Source organism: Mesoplodon densirostris, chromosome 1, assembly GCF_025265405.1.
Source record: "Mesoplodon densirostris isolate mMesDen1 chromosome 1, mMesDen1 primary haplotype, whole genome shotgun sequence".
Classification (NCBI taxonomy): domain Eukaryota; kingdom Metazoa; phylum Chordata; class Mammalia; order Artiodactyla; family Ziphiidae; genus Mesoplodon; species Mesoplodon densirostris.
The window spans coordinates 192,712,072-192,734,722 of record NC_082661.1 but is presented as its reverse complement, the minus strand read 5'-3'; the positions used below and the strand labels follow the sequence as shown (position 1 = coordinate 192,734,722).

Genomic DNA, 22,651 nt, shown 5'->3' with positions numbered 1-22,651 from the left:
TATTACTGAGTAATATTGGCTCTGTTGTCTTGTGTTAATATGGCTTCATTTAGGCTCTCCTGAAGTGTTTAATATTTTCATGAAAGGACATTATCTTGTCACATTAAAGTGAATGGAAAATTAATGTTCTGGCACAGTAAAAAATGATAGTCTGTTGATTCAATAGATTGGATTGAACAATTTATTTCAGTACAATCCAACATTGTTTCATCTTAAAGTACCCAAAATAAAGTTTTGATTCTAAAAAAGTAATTATAACAAGTTAGAAACTAATTGTAAATGTGCCTGATCTAAACCACCTGTAAGAAATCAGTCAATTCAACATAATCTTTGGAGAATTCTTTTTCAAGGCTTAATAAATATTTTATGGATTCACACAGCCAAATGGCTTCATTTCATTTCTATTCATTTATGAACTTTCGTGTTTATCTTACCTGTCCACCTTCCCTGTCTGGCATTTTAGAAGAACCATCACAATATTGGAGCATTTGAGTGCTTCGTGCCCAGCATTGTGGCACCTTTTATACATTAACTATAACCTGCACAACAGCACCGATGAATGAGTAAGAATGACCCATGTCACGTATAAGACACCAAGATTTAAGGAGATTGGAGAATTTGCTCAAGTCCACATAGCTAGTTAAGGAGTAGAATTTAAAAGCAATTCTGAACATTGCAGCCCATTCCTAGTCTGTCTTAAAACATAGTCTTGGTACCACCTGGGCTGACTCTTTTGTGAAATAAAATTCATATTTTATGGCAAGACAAGAAGAATTTAAACATAAACATTTTTTTCTGCCCTTTGGCCTCCTCTCTCCCCTCTACTGTGCACTGTGTATCTGCATTATGCATCGACCAAACCTCCCCCACTGGCAGGAATACCTGCTCAGCCATAAAGAGCAACATTCTCCCAGCACCAACAAGACAACTCCTTAAAAGATAACATTCCTTCTTGATCATGACCTACCACTTTGTACTTGCAGATTTGGATTGTGTGAACTGTCAATAATACGTCATTTAATGGACAGCCCTCTGTCTCAAAAAACTTATACAACTGTGCTTTGACTTCTAGAGGGTGGAACAGTTCTCAGAGCTTTCTGAGAGGCTGTTCCTGGGTCATAATCCTCAGTTGAGTTCGAATAAAATTTTCCATTTCTTTCTTAGATCAGTTGATTGATTTGTTGATTAAAATGCATATGACCAGGCCCTGCCCTAGACATATGGAACCATGGTCTTTAGAAATGAGGTGTTAGACTGCACATGTTTTAGAAGCTTCCCTGGTGCTTCTGTGCCATGCAGATATTCACATGGCTGCTTTTGAATACAAAAGACAAAACTGTAGTCAGACTCTAATTATCCATGAATTATGAAAACTCAGGGTTTCCATTCTAGCTGTGACCTTTTCACTGCCCTCTGCTATCTATACATCAAAATATGCTGAAATTCCAATGCACAAAACTAGAGAAGGATGATATTCCCAATCCATCATGCAACTTGCTACCTAGTAAGAATTTAATGGGGAGGAACTACTCGTTTGATTAAAAGGAAAAAAACTACACACATACACACACACACCTGTGTGAAAAATGGCACAGGACTTCTGAAATGGAATCTTAGTGAAATCTTTCAAAGTGCTTCAGTCATTTAAATGAGCAGTATATTCATTTGATAGACTTCATTGCCCAAAACATTCAGAAATAAATATACGACTTATGAAAAAAAATCTTACAGTAAAAGAAATTAATGGAATCTTTTAAAGTAATACATGTCAGGCAGTGAACAAGGTGCTTCACAGACATCTTATTCAACTCTTACCATGACCTTAAAGAGGGGGATTTTATTATTTCCATTTAAAAATGGAAGACGGGCTTCCCTGGTGGCACAGTGGTTGAGAGTCCGCCTGCCGATGCAGGGGATGCGGGTTCGTGACCCGGTCCGGGAAGATCCCACATGCTGCAGAGCGGCTGGGCCCATGAGCCATGGCCGCTGGGCCTGCACGTCCGGAGCCTGTGCTCCGCAACGGGAGAGGCCACAGCAGTGAGAGGCCCGCGTACCGCAAAGAAAAAAAAAAAAAAGGAAGAAACTGGATCTCAGAGAGATTATTTGCTTGACATAACTCTGCTACTAAGTACAGCCCCAGAATTTGAACCCACTTCCTTGCAACTAAAATGCCTTGAGGTCTCCACCACATCATAAGACCTCAGGAAATTCCATATTAGTGGCTCTCAAAGTGTGGTTCCTGGATCAGCAGCATCAGCATTGCCGGGGAACTTATTAGAGAGCAAATTCTCAGGCCCCACCACAGTCTTACTGCATCAACAACTCTGGGGCTAAGATTCAGGATCCGGGTTTTCACAAGCCCTCCAGAGGATTCCAATGCACTAACATGTTTGAGAATCAGTGCCCTATTTCGTTCTTAGCTGCCCAGAAAACCAAAACAAGATCGAGCAAACAAGTCATAGATTCTTTTGTGGGCGTGGAATAAGAATTTGATGATGAGCTCATTGTTTCAGGAATGTTGGCATTTTTACAGCCAAACCAAACTGCTTGCATCGCCTGCTCCATTGCAGGCTTAATTCTTTGACATTTAAATTACTAATCAATACTTGACTTAGTTTATTTCTATGAACCCTACTACCCTAATAAAGTGTCAGCGCTAGTGCAGGACATCATATGAATACTTGGCAAAGTCTTTTTTTCTTTTTTTTGCGGTACACGGGCCTCTCACTGTTGTGGCCTCTCCCATTGTGGAGTACAGGCTCTGGTTGTGCAGGCTCAGCAGCCATGGCTCATGGGCCCAGCCGCTCCGCGGCATGTGGGATCTTCCCAGACCGGGGCACGAACCCGTGTCGCCTGCATCAGCAGGCGGACTCTCAACCGCTGCGCCACCAGGGAAGCCCAATACTTGGCAAAGTCTTTTTATTTTTAATCATGCTTGATCAGATTTCCATCCACATCCCTTAAACACATTTAGTTGCTTTTCTTTTCTCAAACTTGACCTTCAGATGCCCCTAAAGGGAACATGATCCTGAAACCAGTTGGAAAATAAATTTACCGCAAGGAATGTCCAAATAAAGGGGGGAAACAACAGGAGCTCTTTATATTAATAACAATTGCTGCTACGCACTATTTGCTAAGCACATTTCCTGCATTAGCTCATTCAGTCCTCACAGTAAACTGATAAAGCAGATATAATAAATCCTATTTGCAGATGATGACTGTCGCCCAAGTTCTCACAGGCGGCAATTGGTCAGTCTTTGCTCCTAATGACTAGGCTAGGATGCATTTTTCTTCTTCATGCCTATTTAATTTTCCCTGACCCTCTAAAACTATCCTTCAGATGTCAGTCATAGCCCATGACACCTTGAAGCCACTGGTGTGGCCAAGCCACGCCTGGGGAGCTGTCTGCCACTACCCCTGAGAGACACCAGTCTGTCCTTGACTCGGGAAAGTCAGTCATCTCTATTTCTTTATGAAAGCGCACTACGTTTGCAAGAAGTCAAACATTTATATTCAGAAGAATGGATGAAAGAGAAAAACACAGGGTGCCAATCCTGCTGACAAGGAACATATTTAAAGCCAAACACTCCAGAGCAAGAATAGCAGCTGCTGCAGGTACATTTTGAAGGTGAGGCAAAGCCAAATTCCACATCACTTCCTAAAGCCCTGGAAAGGCCGTGTCCCAAAATTAAGCTTTCAAATCAGAGCCTCATATAAACCTTCAGGACTTAGGAACTCTCTAAGAGCCAGGGAGAAATGATCACTCTCTGCTCAGTGTCAAAACAGTCTGCTGGGTCATGAGGATTTAGGATAAAAGGAAAAATGGAGTAGACTAAAATAAATAAATAAATAAAAGGATCAAAACTTGGAAAATATAAAACTTATTCAATTTTCCAGGAAAAAGTGGTTTTCAAAACCAAAGAAAGTCTACTATAAAAGGCCCTGAAATGAAATATGGTCAAGTGAGGCAGGTGGCATGGGTTGAACTGTGCCCACCCCTCCCCCTCAAGAAATGTTGAAGTCCTAACCCATAGTACTTCAGAAAATGACCTATTTGGATATAAGGTTTTGGCAAATATAATTAGTTAAGATGAGGTCTTAACTAAGGATGGGCCCCTAATCCAATACGATTGGTGTCCTTAGTAGACAGCAATGTGAAGACAGAGACATACAGGGAAATTGTGAAGGGAAGGTGAAAGCAAAGATTGGAGTTGTGCAGCCTCAAGCAAAGAAGCACCAAAGATTGCCAGAGAATCAGAAGCTGGAAGGGGTGAGCAAGGACCCCCTACAGGTTTCAGAGGGAACATGGCCTGCCAACACCTTGATTTCAGGTTTCTAGCATCCAGAACAGTGAGACAATAAATTTCTCTTGTTTTAAACCACCCAGTTTGGGGTACTTTGTTACAGCAGCCCCAGGAAACCATACAGCAGGGAAGAAGCCAGAGAAAAGGCTTGGTAACCACTCAGGTCCTGCAGGGCAAAGGGTAGCATCAGGTAGCGTCATTTTCTTTTCCCTCAGGCTGGCAGTGATCACTGCAGACAGAAGACTCCCATCACCACTGCAGGTTCGCTCTCCACCTGGGGCCAGTAAAGAGAAGCAGGGCATGGGGAAAGCGTGGACTGGCAGCCTCAGGGATGCCTGACAGGAGCAAGAACGCCATTATGGCTTTGTCTGCATGCATCTAAGAGGTTCAAGGGAGATGGCTGCATTTCTTCCTGTGCTCACTCAAAGGACAAAATACCCACTTGCCAGCTTTTCTTGTTCTGATTTCATCAGGGGAGTCCCAGAGCCAGAGTACTGGAATGTGATAACATTCCAGTGTTGAGCTGGAGTAGAAAGATGAATATGACTCAGAAATTAGGGAAGATGGGGACAAACAAGCGATTTATGTTGTGTTTCTATGAAACACAGATTATAATAAAGAGAAACCCAGATTCCTTAGAAGCATGTGTCACTCAGGGTTAACCCAGCCAGACCCCTGCCTTCTTCTGCCTCCTGGGCCTCTCCTTTGTTGGCTCCTCCCCTTTGGCTGACATCTATAAAGTAGGTTCTAAAATGGAAAGTCTCTTTCTCTTTTCTTTCCCTCTACTCCTGCTGTGGATTATTTCTGCCACTTCCCCTTCTATATGCAGACAACTCCCACAGCTGTATTCCCAGCCCAGACTTCTATTTTGAACACTGGTTATATCTCATGTATCAACTCATTATTTCCTTTCAAAATGATTTCTTCTACCATGTATGGTAGTTACTTGTACTTTATACATATTTGCTCATTTAACCCTCAGAACCCATCCTATTATGATCTCATCTTACAGGGGAGAAGACTGAGGCACCAAGAGTTAAAGGACTTGCTGATAGTCACATAACTTACCTATGGCACAGCCAGGATTTGAACCCAGGCAATCTGGCTCCACTGTCTGTGCTCGTCCCCAGTTTGCTCTTCTTCTTCAATCCCTTTAAATGGCACCACCCACCACCAGAAACCTGGGGGTCTCCTTCAATTCCTTCTCTTTCCATCCAAATGCAATCATCTGAAAGACCTGATGAGACTACTTCAAAACAAAGAATCTCCTGTGCACTTCTCCCCACCTTCTTTGGCACTCCTGTCATCCAAGTCACCATCATTGCTCCCCTGGGCATGGAGGTCTTCCCTAGTCTCCCTTCCTGCTTCCTTCTATGCCTACCTCTAGCCATTTCCCACATTTTCTAGCAGCCCAGAGATCTGTGAAAGATCTAAGTCAGGTCATGGCATTCTCCTACTGGACACCCTTCTCTGACCTCCCATTGGATATTCAATAAAGTCCAAACTCCTTGCCCTGTCCACGCAGCTCTGCAACATCTGGCCCAACCTTCCCTGTCACCCTCACCTGGAGCCAACTCTCCCCTTTGCCCATTCCCACTTCAGCTCTCCAAAACTCCAGCTGATCTACTGTGATCTCTTTCTCATCTTCATGCCTTTTGTTTGTGCTGTGCCCTCTAGCTGGAATGTTTTCCTACCTTCAGTCTTCTGATTAAGGGCCATCTTCTGTGACAGGTCTGCCCCAGGCCACTTGAGCCTGACTTAACAGGGTCCTCTCCTGTTATTCTGTCTCAGCACCCTTTCTCCCTTAGGGCACTCAGCATTCCTCAATATCTGTTTATATCTGTGTCTCCACCTCCTCTAAATTAAAGTTCCAGAGGGCAGAGAACTTTTGTTTTACTCACAGTATACCCAGCTCCTGGCCCAGTGCTCAGCCTCCAGCTAGGGGCTTAATAAATAACTGTGAGTGAGTCTGCTGGAAGTAGATGGAAGCAAGACAATGATATCCCAAGGTGTGGGCTTTCTCTGAGGTCTACACTAGACAACTGGCTGTCTGATGAGGTTGCTTCCTTCAAATACTGATAGTCTAGAAATCAAAGTGATCATTGTATCTTGGTAGATTTGGAAGATGCCCAGACTACATAAATGACCTCTTTCAGCACCACAAGCTATGCTAAGTCTTTCAATCTGGTTCCACAAGCCCAGATGGATGCCTGGTGCACCTGGGATGTTTCCAGTGATTCTATTGTATCTTCCTTCCTGTCTCTGCAAGCACTCAGCATTTCTCTGTCAAAGGCAGCAAACCCAACGATCTGAATTGAGCTTGAAACACTGGGCCCCTGAAAAGACTTCATCAACACAAATTTCTTTCTCAGAATCATTTTCATTATTTGTTTGCAGCAGATTATAAATAAGCTGTATTCATCTTCTTTTGAGTCATATAGCACCAGTGTCTGAGAATTATTTTTTTGTACCACAATCAAAGTCAGGAGCTTAACTTAGCTAAGACTTCATGACCAAATTCTCCTCTCGGCCAAGGGCCACAGAGAGTTGAAGACTATTCTGGCCACATCCTCAGCTCTGTGCATATCTAACTTCATCTTACGGGGGAGACACCTGCATTTAAGGGACCTTCACTCTAACTGTGGAAGATACAGGGAACTTGGCTCACTGAAGTGAGAAATCTGGCTTCATCACATCTTCTTGGCTGGAGAATGGTGGCTGGCTTGGCAGGATTTGGGGAGTACAGTGGTGACACTCACTCTCCTCCCACTTCACTTCTATGGGAATAGGGATCCACCTGAGAGGGACTAAGATCAGGAACATTTACTGTTTGTAACATCCTGGGAAGAAGATTTCTTGTATCGATGACCAAAGTCATTAATGCTCACGTGATATGATGTTAAAATGCACCATTTCATGGATTTCGTATGAGTATGTTTGTTGTTAATCCTCACAACAAGTTGCTACAGATTTAAAAATATTTCCTAATGCAAAGTAAACCTAGACAGTGGAAACTTCTACAGTTCATGCAAAGGCTGTCAGGACTACAGGGATTCTTTGTGGCCCTTGGAGGACCCTGAAGTAACAAAAGAGGAGAATTGTAACGCTCCCCCAAATCTCCTTGTCCCCCTCCTATCACTTTACTGGGGTTTTCTTATTGTTCTTCTGTCTCAGAGCTTTATACCTGCTGTTCCCTCTGCCTGGATGGTCTTCCCCCAAATATCTTCCCAGCTCACTCCCTCACTCCATGTTGACTTCTGCTCACATATCTGAGCAGAAAATAATGTACCCTATCCCTCTCATTCTCCACCTCTGCTCTTCTCCAGAGTACTTAAAACTGACTTAATATACTATACACTTATTTCTTTATTAGCTCTCTTCCCTAATAAAATCAGAGGCATGTAAGCTCCACGCTTTTTTATTTCTCTTTCCCTGATGTATCCTCTGAGCCTAAAAGAGTATCTGGCACATAGTAGATGCTTAGTAAATATTTGCTGCATGAATAAATGAGTACAAAATGCTTTCTTGTTCTGGGTCTTGTTTTCTTTGATAATTCTCAAATGCCATTACCAGACTTTTCAGAGCTCCATGCCATATCTCAAAAATCTGACAAATGCACTCTTCACCTTTTGTAAATCCTGTTCACGTGAGACTGTCACTACTCTTATTTAAACATGCCTCCAGAACCTAGGCGAGGTATTTAATCAAACACAAATAGTTGACGATGAAAGGAGCAAAGATCTGAGAATGGAGGAAGGGGCAGACTTGAGAATTTTCTACCCTTTTGACTTACTCTCTTAATTCATGTGGGACCTCTGTATTAATCTTATTGCTCAGTACTCTAAAATACTTATGTTTTCTAACTGCTTTGCATCTGCCAAAAAAAAAAATAGACTTTCAAGAGAGTCAAATGATACCTTCTCCCCTTCACATTCCTTGCTCTTAATCTAAAACGTTTTCAACGGCAACAAGTTAGATTGTCAAATTACATTTTTTATTATAATTAAATATAAAAGAGGGACCCTCCCTCCTTGGTGGTTAAGCTTGGGTCAGGGAGTGGCAAGGAGCAGCCCTTTAATGTTCATTCTGTTCATTCCCAGGAAGCCTCTCTCTTTTCACTCAGATTGTATGGTATTTCTTTCCAGGATTTGTCCTAAAACAAAGCTCTAAATGTTTTGAATTGAAATCCAGGTCTAACCTGTTTTTCATTAACTTCCTGCAGAGGACCATTTGTGAAACTCTCTGAGTGCCAGTATTTACTAAAGAAGCTTCAGGAACCATGGTTTGAAACGTGGTTAACACCAAATAGGAAGTTACAGTCATGTCGAAAGTACCTAATCAGGCATGATGTCTATACTGCTTGGGATGTGAAAAGTCCATTTCCATGAAAATAGTTATAAGCCAGATAGATCATCCAGCCCTGAGATGCAGTAGACAGGAGGAAGACTACAGAAGAAGTTCATCACATCCACATGCATGTAACACAGGTGTCTTCTCCATACGCGGCTTAAATTTGCATGGTCGGGAAAAGCAAATACACTAGGAAAGAAAGGTCTAGTTGGATGTCCCACCAAAGCAAGAAATATGAAAGTGGATGGGGCTCTTATGAATCCTTTGTACCCAGTACCAAAAACATCCAATTGCCGGGGCTGATGTCATCCATGGGGCAGAATTTGAAAGGCACTGCCTTCCCAAAATTCCCTCCACGTTAGCACACTGCATCTTTCCTGGGAGCCCTACCACTGGTGTCCTTCCTCTGGGTTTCACTGCAGACATGGGAACATTGTATCCTCATGTGTCAAACTACACCAAACTTGTTCCCAGGAAAGAGAGGAAGGATGGGGTGGGGAAGGGAAGCTGTGCTCTCTAATTCTCACCAAGGACTTATTATGATGGGGTAGCTTCTCCTATTAGCAAGTTTCCACCTTAGATAAACCTTCCCCAACCTTTCCACCATCAAGCATCCCTTTTTGTATTTCTTCATGGACTCCATGTTTTGAGTGACCTACAAAACATTAACTCATTTCCCCCAGTCTTACTTGTGATTAAAGATGTAACTTCCAATCAGAGCTTCCGATCAGCCTAAGATAACCAGTACCTTAGTGATGACAGCATTTTAGTAAAAAATACAGGAATATGACATTTTGAAAACTCTATGCAGCCTTGATGTAAGGTATATGTGTATGGTATAATAAAGATATATGTGATCTTTGTCCTAGGTTCCAGCCACAGAGCTTCAAAAACCACTGGAATTTACTGAGTGATGGGACTGTCTTTACTGTGCTAATGAGGTGAGTCATGGTGGGCCATGAGATAGCTGTAGCACCAGGCTGGTTACTAAAAAGACCCGGCCATGTGATTAGAGGGTTGGCACTTCGGGAACTCAATGGGACTGAAGACCGAATTCAATCGTGGCCAGTGACTTAATCAGTCACAGCTATGCAATGAAACTCCAGTAAAAGCTCTGGATGCCGAGGCTCAGAGAAGCTCCCTGGCTGGTGAACACACTGATGTGCAGGAAAGGTGAGGTGCCCTGACTCCACGGGAAGAGGGCTTGGAAGCCCTGCATCCAGGGCCTTTTCAGAGTTTGCTCTATGTGTAGGTTTTATAATAAAAACTGTAATGGTAAGTATAGCACTTTCAGTGAATTCTATGAGGTGTTCTAGAGACTTACTGATTACGGTCATGGAAACCTCCTAATTTATAGCCCCTGGGTCAGAACAGCAGGTGGCTCTGAGACTTGCTGCTGGTGTCTGAAGTGAGGCTTGAGCCCTTAAACCTGTGGAGTCTGATGCTAGTCCTAGGTAGTGTCAGAATTGTACTGCGGTCCACCCGCTGGGAGTGAGAAGAGAGCATTATCTTTAAATATATATAAGCATCCAAACCCATAGAATGCCTTTAAATACATATAAACATCCAAACCCATAGAATGTACAACACCAAGAGTGAACTGTAATGTAAACTATGGACTTTGGGTGATAAAGATGTGCCAATGTAGGTTCATCAATTGCAACAAATGAACCCCTCTGGTGGGGGATGTTGACAATGGGGGAGGCCATGCATGTGTGGGAGACAGAGGGCACATGGGGAACCTCTGTAACCTCCTCTTAATTTTGCTGTGAACCTAAAACTCCTCTAAAAAATAGTCATATTATATATATATATATATTTTATATTATATATATATATACATAAATGCAAGAAAATACTAAAAATAGGTATGGTCAGAAAACATCTATTTGGGGAAAATCCATTGGTTTCAGATGGCTCTGAGAGAATCATTCCAATGGGGAGGAGGATGCTGTTGATGTGTACTAAAACCAGGCCCAGGAAACAGGCAGAAGCCTCTTCACTAAAACAGTTGCAGGGATATTAATTATCAAAGAATATGTTTTTAGAAAAAAGCTAATATACTGAAATGATAATGGTTACAACATCTACTGAGTGCTCACTACATGCCAGGTACTGTTCATGCATTTCACATGAATGGATTTAATGCCTTCAAAGTCTAGATGATGTAGGTACTGTTATTACACTTATTTTACAGATGAGGAAACAGACATAGCAAGAGACTAAGTAATTTGCTCAAGGTCATATTCAAGCGTTTGCCTTTTAATCAATTAGAGAGTCATGAAAAGTAGAACTGGGGTTGTGGCTGGATGGTCTTCTTTCTGCTCCAGTAGAGCCCACTGCACTAGCTACATGCTGCTTTCATTGTTTAGCTACCCTTTGGATGAACTCCTTCATGTTTACAGGAAGTTATATTTTCATAAAGTTTCTTTTATCCCTTGATTCCAGAGTCTTTCTATGTTCCCCTTCCTCATTTTGCAAATTAGCATTTGGAATGGGGAAGGAAGAGTATATAGTTAGTTTGGATGTTACAACAGTTCATGATGATTATAGTGATTATGAGCTAATGTTGAAAAATTTTAGTAGCATAATAAAAATATTAATTTGAGGGTTCAAATAGTTATTGCTCATTATTATTCTGTAAAAGTAAGTTAGGAATTGACCAAGGAGCAAAGAGCTCAGAGTATTCCTATAAGAAAGCCAGCCTTGTAGAAGGCACACATAGGAAAAATACTGCTATGGTATCTTAATAAAAATGTTCCAAGACATTCTCATTGTGTGTTGCCTGAGTGCTTGCTATAGATGTAAAGGCAACATTTGACAAAGACCTTGAGTTCAAAGAGTACAAACTGATAAGATACCAGGCCCTCTCATCAGGGGTGAAGTAGTAGAAGCCAAGCCTGAACAGAGATACACAGGTTTCCCCCGTTATCTTAATGCAGAGCATCTCTATGAAACTTTCCATAAGCTGAAATGGTGTAAAGCCAAGGGTATCCCCAGATTTTCAAAAGTTCATTTTATGCCACTTCAGTTTTAAGAAAGACCTACATTAATACATTGATGGCATAAAAGCAAAAATCCTCTTTGGATTTCTTTCAGTTACCAAAAACAGGTACAGGCATATCATGTCTTTATTGCACTTCATTTTGCTTTGCAGATATTGTGTTTTTACAAATTGAAGGTTTGTGACAAGCCTACATCAAGCAAGTATTTCAGCGCCATTCTTCCAACAGCATTTGCTCATTTCGTGTCTCTGTGTCGTATTTTGGTAATTCCAGCAATATTTCAAACTTTTTCATTATTACTATATTTGTTATGGTGATCTGTGTGCAGTGATCTTTGATGTTACTATTGCAAAAAAGATTATGACTCCCTGAAGGCTCAGATGCTGGTTAGCATTTTTTATCAATAAAGTATTTTTAAGTTAGAGTATGTACATTGTCCCTTTAGACAATGCTATTCTATGCAACAGACTACAGTATAGTGTTAACATAACTTTTTTATCGGCTATATTCCCCATGTTGTACAATATATCCTTATAGTTTATTTTATACTTAACAGTTTGTACCTCTTTACTGCCCTACCCTTATATTGCACCCCACCACTGGTAACCACTAGTTTGTTCTCTATACTTATGACTCTCCTTCTCTTCCGTTATATTTACTAGTTTGTTGAATCTTTTGATTCCACATATGTGATATCATACATCATTTGTCTCTGTCTGACACTTCACACAGTATAATGCCCTCCAAGTCCATCCATGTTGCTGCAAATAGCACAATTTCATTCTTTTTATGGCTGAGTAGTATTCCATTGTATGTATGTGTGTGTGTGTATATATATATATATATATATATATATATAAATACCACACATACACACACACACACACACACCCTACATCTTTATCCATTCATCTGTTCTGTTGATGGCTTAGGTTATTTCCATATCTTGGCAATTGTAAATAATGCTTCTATGAACATTGGGCTGCATGTATCTTTTCAAATTAGTGTTTTGGGGTTTTTTTTGATATATAGCCAGGAGTGGAATTGCTGGGTCATATGGCCAAAACTAAACTACTTTTAGTTTTTTGAGAAACCTCCATACTATTCTCCATAGAGGCTGTACCAATTTACATTCCCACCAACAGTGTAGGAGGGTTCCCTTTTCTCCACATCCTCATCGACATTTGTTATGAGTGTTCTTTTTGATAACAGCCGTTCTGACAGGTGTGAGGATATCTCATTGTGGTCTTAATTTGCATTTTTCTGATGACTAACGATGTTGAGCATCTTTTCATGTGTCTGGTGGCTATCTGCATATCTTCTTTGGGAAAATGTCTATTCAGGTCTTCTGCCCACATTTTAATTGGGTTGTTTGCTTTTTTGATGTTGAGTTGTTGATATATTTTGGATATTAATTCCTTATCGGTCATATCATTAGCAAATATTTCCTCACATTCAGTAGGTCGCCTTTTCATTTTGTCAATGGTTTCCTTTGCTATGCAAAAACTTTAAGCCTAATTAGGTCCCATTTATTTATTTTTGTTTTTACTTCCTTTGCTTTAGGAGACAGATCCAAAAAATATTGCTACAATTCATGTCAAAGAGTGTTCTGCCAATGTTTTCTTCTAGGAGTTTCATGGTTTCCAAAACATAACTTTTATATGCACTGGGAAACCAAAAAATTCATGCAACTTGCTTTATTGCGATACTTGTTTTATTGCAGTGGTCTGGAACCAAACTGCAATGTCTCCAATGTGTGCCTGTACTAACATAGATCTTTCATAAAAGTAAAGTTATGTAATGCAAACTTTCGAAAAGTGTGGCTACCATATTAAAAAATTTTAACAAAAGAAATAGTAATGCATCATCTGAAACAATGGGAGGGTTCCAAAACTCCTAGAGAGAATATACAGACTTAGGAAACCAGCTAATCTTTCATCTCCAACAGTAATGTACTGAAATTGCAACCGAAATCTTCCCTCTTGATCATAGTACTCTAATAAACTCACCATACACTGGTAAACACAAACGATCAACCATGTTGTAGAAAAGCATGGACTGATTGCTCATTTGTGTTTGGGTGTGTATGTGCTTTTGTGTTAAGAGGGAAAAAGAGAACAGATAAAACAGTGATAAGAGTATTTACAGAAATCTGAGTTTTTTAAATTGTGGTTAAAAAAAGTGTAACATAAAATTTACCACTTTAAACATTTTTAAGTGTACAGTTCAGTAGTGGTGAGAATATTCACATTGTTGTAAAACAGATCTCCAGAACTTGACTTTTTTCATTGTATGGAACTAGAACTCTATATACATTAAGCAACAAATCCCCCTTTCCCCCTCCCCACAGACCCTGGCAACTACAATTCTGTTTTCTGCTTCTATGAATTTGACTACTTCAGATACCTCATATAAATGGAATCATACAGTATCTTGTCTTCTTATTACTGGCTTATTTCTCTTAGCATAATGTCCTCAGGGTTCATCTATGTTGCAGCATATGTCCAAATTTCCTTCCTTTTAAAGGCTAAATATTCCACAATATGCATACCCCACATTTTGTTTATCTATTCGTCCATCAACGGACACTTGGGTTGCTTCCAGCTTTTAGCTATTGTGAATAATGCTTCTATGAACACAAGTGTGCAAATATCTCTTCAAGATCCTGCTTTCAATTCTTAGGATATTTATCCAGAAATGGGATTGCTGGATCATACGGTAATTCTATTTTTAATTTGTTGAGGAACCACCACACTGTTTTCCATAGTAGCTCTGAGTTGTTTTTAATATTTGCTCTCATATATCTCACTCATAAATGTTAGTTCTTTAATTTGAGACAGGAGGAAAATAGGAAAGAAAAAGCGAGGCAGTAGGAGCCCCTCTCTGGCTAGGGCCTCTTTCTTCACTCGAGCCCCCCAATCTCCCCTCCTGCCCACAGCACAGCTTCCCTTTTCTAGTCTATTCCAGTCCCTTCTTTCCTGCTGCCTGATGCCCAATGCTACCATCCCCTTGTGGTGGGCAGAATAATGGCTCCCAAATAAAATGTCCACACGGTAATCCTTGGACCCTGTGAATGTGTTAAGTTACATGACTAAAGGGACTTTGAGGATGCAATGAAGGTTCCAAACCTTAAAATAGGGAAAGTATCCTAGATTACCCAGGTGGGCCCAATCTAATAATGGGAGCACTTAACAGCAGAGAACTGTCTCTAGCTGGAGGAAGTAGAGGACGGCAGAAGAGAGATGTCCCAGAAGGGCAAGCTAGAGAGACTGCAAGCGTGAGGATTCCATGCACCGCTGCTGTTCTGAGATGTAGGGGGCCACACACTGGCAATGGCCTCCAGGAGATAAGGACAGCCCCCACTGACAGCCAGCAAGGCACTCAGTCTCACAACTGTAAGGAACTAAATTTTGCCGACAACCTAAATAAGCTCAGAGGTGGATTCTTCCCAAAGTCTCAGAAAGGAATGCAGCCCTGCCAACTCCTTGATCTTAGCACTATGAGGCCCATTTTGGGCTCTAACATATAGAACTGTGTGGAGATAATAAAGGGATATTGTTTTAAGTTGCTAAATGTGTGGTGATTGCTTATGGAAGCAGTAGGAAACAAATACACCCTCTCTCACACTCACCCGGGTCTCTCCCAGCCCTTCAGAAATGTGCCATAACTTTGAAGGTGTCAGCTGGAGAGCCTGAACAACTAATTCCATGTCGATTCACTAATGGACAAGGGCTAGAGGGAGACTAATTTTTTGGAGAGATGAAATTTGTTTTCATCTGACTCTACTAGATATCCATAATAGCAGCAGGAATTTCAGACCTGGAAAGGGGGAGATCAGCCTACTGGCCAGCGACAGAAAATAATCTGGGACCAAGCAAAGCCTCACAACAGCACATCTACCAACACTGACACCGTGCACAACAAGGCCTGCTCATGTCTCCATATGGGTTATTCTTGAAGCCTCTCTGCCCCTCGCTTATAAAATATAATGTATTTTCATCATTTAAAAAAATCAGAGGGACTTCCCTGGTGGTCCAGTGGTTAAGAATCTGTGCTTCCAATGCAGGGGGCACGGGTTCGATCCCTGGTTGGGGAACTAAGATCCCACATGCCATGTGAACGCCCCCCCCAAAAAGAAAAAAAATTAAAAAAAAAAAAGAATCAGAGCACAGAAGGTGATGCATTGAAAGTGAAAGTGCCCCTGCTCATAGTGCCACCTTTCCAGAAAGTTTTCATGTAATACAGTCCTTATGTGTCTATTTTTTTCTTTTCTTTTTTCTTTCTCTAAAACAGAATCACTCTGTATATACTATTCTGTAACTGGATTTTTTTTTTATTGATTAATATGTCTCTGGACATTTTCTTTTGTCAATACATAGACAGCGGACTTTTTCTCATTTTTTAAATGATTACATAAAAATGGCTATAAGTTACAATTGAGAAATACCATAACCCATGGATGGCCATTTATTCTGTGTATTTTCATTAGTACAAATGAATACCCATCAGCCTTTATTTCTTCAACCTTATGCAAGTGTATCTATACGATAAATACCCAGAAGTGGAACTACTGGATTACACAGGGTGAGCATTTAAACATTGATAGATATGGCCAAAATACCATCCCCAAAGAGTGCCAACTTTACTCTCCTAATGAACAGAGTATGAGAGTGCCCATCTTGCCCACATCCTCTGCAACACTGGTCTTCTTACATTTTTTTTCACCTTTATCAATACTTAGATAGATATGATTTCTCACTGTGTTATTTACATTTCTTTATTTCTCAGTAAGGTATAGCAACTTTTCATATGTTTGTTGGACAGTTATAATTCTTTTCGAATCCTATTCATGTCCCTCACAAATTTTTCCATCGAGTTCATTTTTCTTATTGATGTAGTCAAGTTATTTTTATGTTAATGGAATGAGTCTCTTGTCAAATGTGCTGCAAATACTTTTTCCTGTGGGTTGTCTTCTGACTTCACTAATATATTGTTTGCCATCATAAATTATAAATTTGTATTTAGTTCAACAGATCAATATTTTTCTTTTAGGCTTTCGGTTTGTATCTTGGTTGTAACTGCCTTCCCCACTCCAAGATTATTTTTTAAATTCACCCATATTTTGTCTTTTTCATTTCGGTATTTTATCCATCTGAAATTTAGTTTCATGTAAGAAGGGAGAAGGAATACAGATTTACTTTTTCCCTCAAACAGTGAGAAGTTTTCCTAACATCATTTATTGAATAAGCCATCTTCTCCTCTCTGATATGAAATGTCTTTTTCTTATAATAAATTCCCAAATCATATAATTTATTCTCTATTATTGACCTCCCTACTTTGGTGTCAGTACAAATTATTTTAACTATGTACCTTTACAATACATTTTAATATTTTCTTATTTTTAGACATCCTCTAGCTTTTGGGGCATGCTAATTTTTTCACATAAACCTTTTATCAACTTATAAAATTTTTTCTTAATATTTTGATTTTCTGTATTTTGATTTGACTCAGATAAGTTACTGTGCTATGAAGGCTTGATTTTTACTCACCCAGATAGATGCCATGATATCCCACCTTTCTCTTGAGATCACACTAACCTATTAAAAGGAAAAAAAAAAAAGTACGAACAGTATAAATCTGGGATTCAGAACACAATAATCTCAGCCTAACCCTTAATCTCTAATCCAGAAAACAGAAGTCAACATTCAAAGAGAAACCATCTCAGGAAGAGGATGTTTCTCTAACATCAAGTACTGCATTTGCTAAATAAACATCACCAAACACCAACTATCTATCTACAAGGGGCTGTGCTAGACCTGTGAAGGGCTCAAAACAAGAGAGAAAAAAAATCCCTGTAGAGGTTTGCAAATATGTTTCCTGGGAGCCAATTTTTGACTCATTTAACACCCAGAAGAACTACAATGATTGTTGACTTCTTTTAACTACCATCATAGGGAACAACAAAAACTTGTCCCTCTCCCCCAGTTTTCAGCTGGCTTCAGTTTGATCCCTTGTGTTTGTGAATCTTCATTTACATTTTACAAGGCTTCAAGTCTACAGCCTGTTATAAACAGACATGCCTGCTCTTTGAGGAAGGTCCAGTCCTTGGTAGGGCCCATAGGTGAAAAAGGGCAATTCTTTGATGGATGCCTGGTTGGGAACCCAGACACACTTTCATATGTAGACATTATTCAAACATGCTGGCAAATCTCCAGGATTGGCTTAGAAATAAAGTTGCCCCACCCTTACTGGGAACAAAATATTCTAAAAATTCAGTGATAGCCCCAGAGCAATGTTCAATAGGAAATGACACTATTAGTCTCTGGAATTTAAATATTTCTAGGGACTTGATTTTCTCAGGCTTTCTGTAGGGGAGGGCAGTCAGCTTTCTAGTTACAAGGGCTAAGGGCTACATCCCTCTAAATATACAGCAGATACAAAATATCATTAGTTTTGGTTTTGCCTCTTAAAGCTAGACACAATTTCTTTGAGCCTCAGTTTCCTCATCTGTAAAAAGGGGAGAGGATGGCTGTTGCTGGCACTAAATGAAATAATATGTAATATGTAATCACATCAGCTAATGTTTTGAGTTCTTACTATGTTGCAGGTAATATAAAAAGACACAATAGGGAATTCCCTGTCGGTCCAGTGTTTAGGACTCTGCACTTTCACTGGCCGGCGGGTTCAATCCCTGGCTGGGGAACTAAGATCCACAAGCTGCACGGCTTGGCCAATAAATAAATAAAAATTTAAAAAAATTAAGAAACATTATAAGGTCAATTCCAAAAGGCTGGAGATTTTTGTCGTTTGTTCACTGAGGCACAGAAAGTACTAAAAAAAAAAAAGCCTTATTGAATGAATGAATGCTATCAGCCTCACAATAATCCAGGGGAGCTGGGTATCATTAAGAACATCTCCACTTTGCAAATGAAGAAGTTGGGGCGCAGAGAGGTACAGTCGATCTCTCAGCATCCACGGTTCCAGGCCCCCTCCCCCACCTTACCTCGTGTTTACCCAAATCCTCAGATGCTCAAGGTCCCTATATACAAAGGCACTGTAGAGTCGGCTCTCCTTCCCGCGGGTTCTGCATCCGCTGATTCCACCAACTGCGGTTCGACTTTGAAACCCGCGGCTACAGAGGGCCGACTGTACTATAACGTTCCAGTCTCACAGCGAGTAAGTGTCCCTCTACGGAACCTAGGCAGTCACAGTCCAAGGGTATACATTTAACCCCCAAGCTTCTGCCTTACCCAAGTGCCCCGCCCATACACTGTCAAAGCTAATGCTCAATGTGTTGATTCAGTATAATTTGTAAATTACAAACATGTACTACTGATTTCAGTTTTAAGAAGTGAAAAACTACTCCACAGTGGAGGCTAAATGACCTAACAACAGAACCTTAAGCATCCTTTTCTGAAAGAGATTAGAGCGTTTACGTCATTTCCTTTACTTCCTCCTCGGTCCCTATATTTCAGCCGATGTCTCTACAGAACCACGCGGCGCTGGGAACAAGCTTCTGGTTTTCTTTGAATTTCCTTTCTCGTCAGTTTGAAGTTTTCTGCCTTCATGAAAGCCAATGGCGATATCTTTGCAGAATAATGTTTTTATGAGTTACAATTGTCATGAAGTTGATTTTTAGAAAGTTGTAAATGTAGCTCTGGCGGAGGACCGAGTCTGACTGACTGTGTAGAACACAAATCCTCGGAAATAATTTAGCCAGGCCGTGTTACAACCTTCTTATCAGCAGCCCGAGGGGCCTCCAGCGATCCAGAACCTCCTTGGCCCGGCAGAAACCACAATTTCCTATATATGGTCACTTGCAAACAAGTACTCAGATCCCCTACCTGCTGACTCAAATGCCAGGGGAATGATTCATGTCCAGTGAATCAGACTCTTGCAATCAAAGAAAAAGGTGAGTCTTTTCATGGAAAAGCAAACTTCTCGGACTCCCAAAGCCCAATATGTAAATACTTTTCTCCTACCTCCTAAAAAAATTAAGTGAAATAAAGTAAATTGCCTAAGTGAAGAGGAGGGACGTGCTCACAAGGATGCGTGGGGTTCAAGTCCTCAGAACAGAGCTTGGAGCCAGCCCCTCTTAGGACGCCAGGGACCGGGAGAACCATTCCGACTCCCCGCTCTTTTTCTGTTCCCAAGACCTGAGGGTAGGGGGAGCCAAGATGGCCAACTGTATCCCTGCGCGGCTAGCTGTGACGAAAAGCCAAGGGTCGAGGGCGCCGGGAGAGCTGGTCAGCTTGCGCCCCGCCCCGAGCTGAACTGGGTGACCCTCCCAGGGCAGGCAGTTCTGCTGCCCGGGGCCTCAGCTTCCTCCATTCTGAAACGGGGGCGGTGGCCTCCACGCCCGTCGAGGCCCCTGGGGCCCTGCACCCCGCAGCTGGGTCGGTACGTGGCGTGGGTGCCAGCCCAGCGCTGACCCGGGGCCGCGCTGCGCTCGCGGGGGAACCGGCCGAGGCGCGACCCTGGCTCCGAGCTGCGGGGCAGCCGGGGTGGCTGGCGAGGCTCGCGGCGACGCGCGGGGAGGCTGAACTTACCTGGGGCGCGGCGCCGGGAACGGGCGTGCGGAAGAGCGGCCAGCGAGGGAGTGCGCCCCAGGCACCGCTGCTCCGCGCTCGCTCCCGCCCGTGGCCAGGACCGCACCCCTTCCTCCCTCCCCTCCACCGCCTCCCGAGTCCACCTGACCGCCGCGGGAGGCTGGGAAAGGGAAGCCGCGCCCTGCGGCCGTCCGGGCGCCAGTTCCGCGCAGGCGCGCCTTCGGCCCTTCGCCCTCGGCGTCTCTAAAACTCTACCGCCCTCGTCTCGCATCATCCTCACAGAGAAACCTGTGTCCTCGATTTTCACTTCTCCTTAACTTACATTAAGCTTTTCTTCAGATTTAGTGCAAGCTTGTTTTGTTCTAGGCGTTGTGGACTTAGAGAACAGACAGTCCCCACTCCCAAGACGCTCAGGGCCTGGTACGGGATGGCGAACAGCTAAACACTAATAACAGTCCGTAACACTTATCTAGCATTTCCTTTGTGCCGGGGCACTGTTCTGAATTCTCCACAGATAGGCACTAATTTAAATCTTACCATAAACCTATAAGGTAGATACTATTAGCCCCATTTTATAAATGAGAAAACTGAGACACAGAGATTAGGTAAAGTGAGCAAAGTCACAGAGGGAGTAAATGGCAGGGTTTTTATCCTGCCAGGCAGGGAGAAATTTTCCTCTACCCTTCTAGGTTCTCCTGGCTGCTCTAGGAATTAAAATGACATAAGACAGATTAACGGAGAAAAATACACAAAAGTATCACTGTATCCTCACACCGTGGAAGGGACAAGAGAGCTCTCTGGAGACTCTTTTACAAGGGCACTAATCCCATTCAAGAAGGCTCCACACGCAGGGCCTAACAACCTCCCAAAGACCCCACCTCCAAGGACCATTGCTCTGGGGATTAGGATATCAACATATTAATTTTGGGGGGACACAAACATTCAGATCATACCAAGCAGTTTATAATAAATCCCACAGTCTCTCCTTAAAAACACTGCTATTAAAAATGTTAATTGTAGGGCTTCCCTGGTGGCGCAGTGGTTGAGAGTCCGCCTGCCGATGCAGGGGACACAGGTTCATGCCCCGGTCCGGGAAGATCCCACATGCCGCGGAGCGGCTGGGCCCGTGAGCCATGGCCGCTGAGCCTGCACGGAGCCTGTGCTCTGCAACGGGAGAGGCCACAACAGTGAGAGGCCCGCGTACCGCAAAAAAAAAAAAAAAAAAAAAAAAAAAGTTAATTGTAAATATTTGAAAGATACCAAGAATAAATGATAATATTATAATAATATTGATACCTGTATACTCACCACCCAGCTTTATCAAATCTTAAACATTATGCTGTATTTTTTTAGAATGTTTTCAAGACATTTTAAAAGGTATGTTGATACAATTGATGTTCCTTTTGTGCTTTTTCTGACCCATTTCCCTCACTCTTTCTCCAAAGATAACCCAATAGTATACACATTGTTATTATTTTCATGCATGTTGTTATACTTGTTTCAAAATATTGATATAGCCATAAACATACGATACTCTTTAGCAGATTTTTAAACTTTAAATATATGGTATCATGTTGTATACTCTGCCACTGGCTCTGTCTGTTCAATGCTAGCTACTCTAGTAGCAATTGTTCATCATTCATTTTAAGTGCTGTATAGTATTCCATTTTATGGCTATATCATGGTTTGTTCCTCATTCTCCTGATCATGGGTATTACATCGTTTCAATATTTTGCTACTTTGAATAATGCTGCAATGACCATTATTTGATACAGCTTCTTGTTCACAGGCGTGTGAATTGATGACATTACCATTTGAAAATAAAGATAGAAAGGGAGAAATTTTTGACTGTATGGCATAGGGAGTGATTGGTTACTAGGAGAAGATGTGAACAGGCATACAGATTAGTTTAGTTCAATGATTAGTTTTTTGTTTTTTAATTCATTAATTTATTTTTGGATCTGTTGGGTCTTCGTTGCTGCACGGGCTTTCTCTAGTTGCGGCAAGTGGGAGCTACTCTTCATTGCAGTGCGCGGGCTTCTCATAGCGATGGCTTCTCTTTTGCCGAGCACGGGCTCTAGGCGCGTGGACTTCAGTAGTTGCAGCACGCAGGCTCAGTAGTTGTGACTCGTGGGCTCTAGAGCGCAGGCTCAGTAGTGTGGCACACGGGCTTAGTTGCTCTGCGGCATGTGGGATCTTCCTGGACCAGGGCTCAAACCCATGTCCCCTGCACTGGCAGGCAGATTCTTAACCACTGCACCACCAGGGAAGCCCCAATGATTAATTTTTAATCAGGGCTGTATTGTGAAAACTTTTAAGAGGATGAACAAATGTATCAGTTAGCTGCCGCCACCATAATGCTATATAACAAATTACCCTCAAACACAGGGGCTTAAAACAAATCATTTATGTATTCTCTCAGCTCTGCAGGATGGCTGAGGTG

At 41.8% G+C, this 22,651-nt stretch overlaps 1 protein-coding gene across 2 annotated transcripts in view; it reads right to left on the bottom strand.

Moving 5' to 3' along the window:
• The window catches only part of ANXA3 (annexin A3), a 61,270-nt gene extending 40,873 nt beyond the window's left edge, over positions 1-20,397 (bottom strand). The window contains exons 1-3 of one of the 2 annotated variants that reach the window (XM_060113691.1): positions 20,209-20,333; positions 18,663-18,856; positions 17,209-17,256 (exon numbers count right to left, since the gene is read on the bottom strand). In XM_060113691.1, the coding sequence (XP_059969674.1) occupies positions 17,209-17,223 (15 nt within the window). In that variant the 5' untranslated portion in view covers positions 17,224-17,256; positions 18,663-18,856; positions 20,209-20,333. Of the gene's footprint in view, positions 1-17,208; positions 17,257-18,662; positions 18,857-20,208 lie in introns of both variants that reach the window. The other variant, XM_060113681.1, reaches the window with a different exon arrangement.
• Between the last annotated feature and the right edge of the window lie 2,254 nt (positions 20,398-22,651).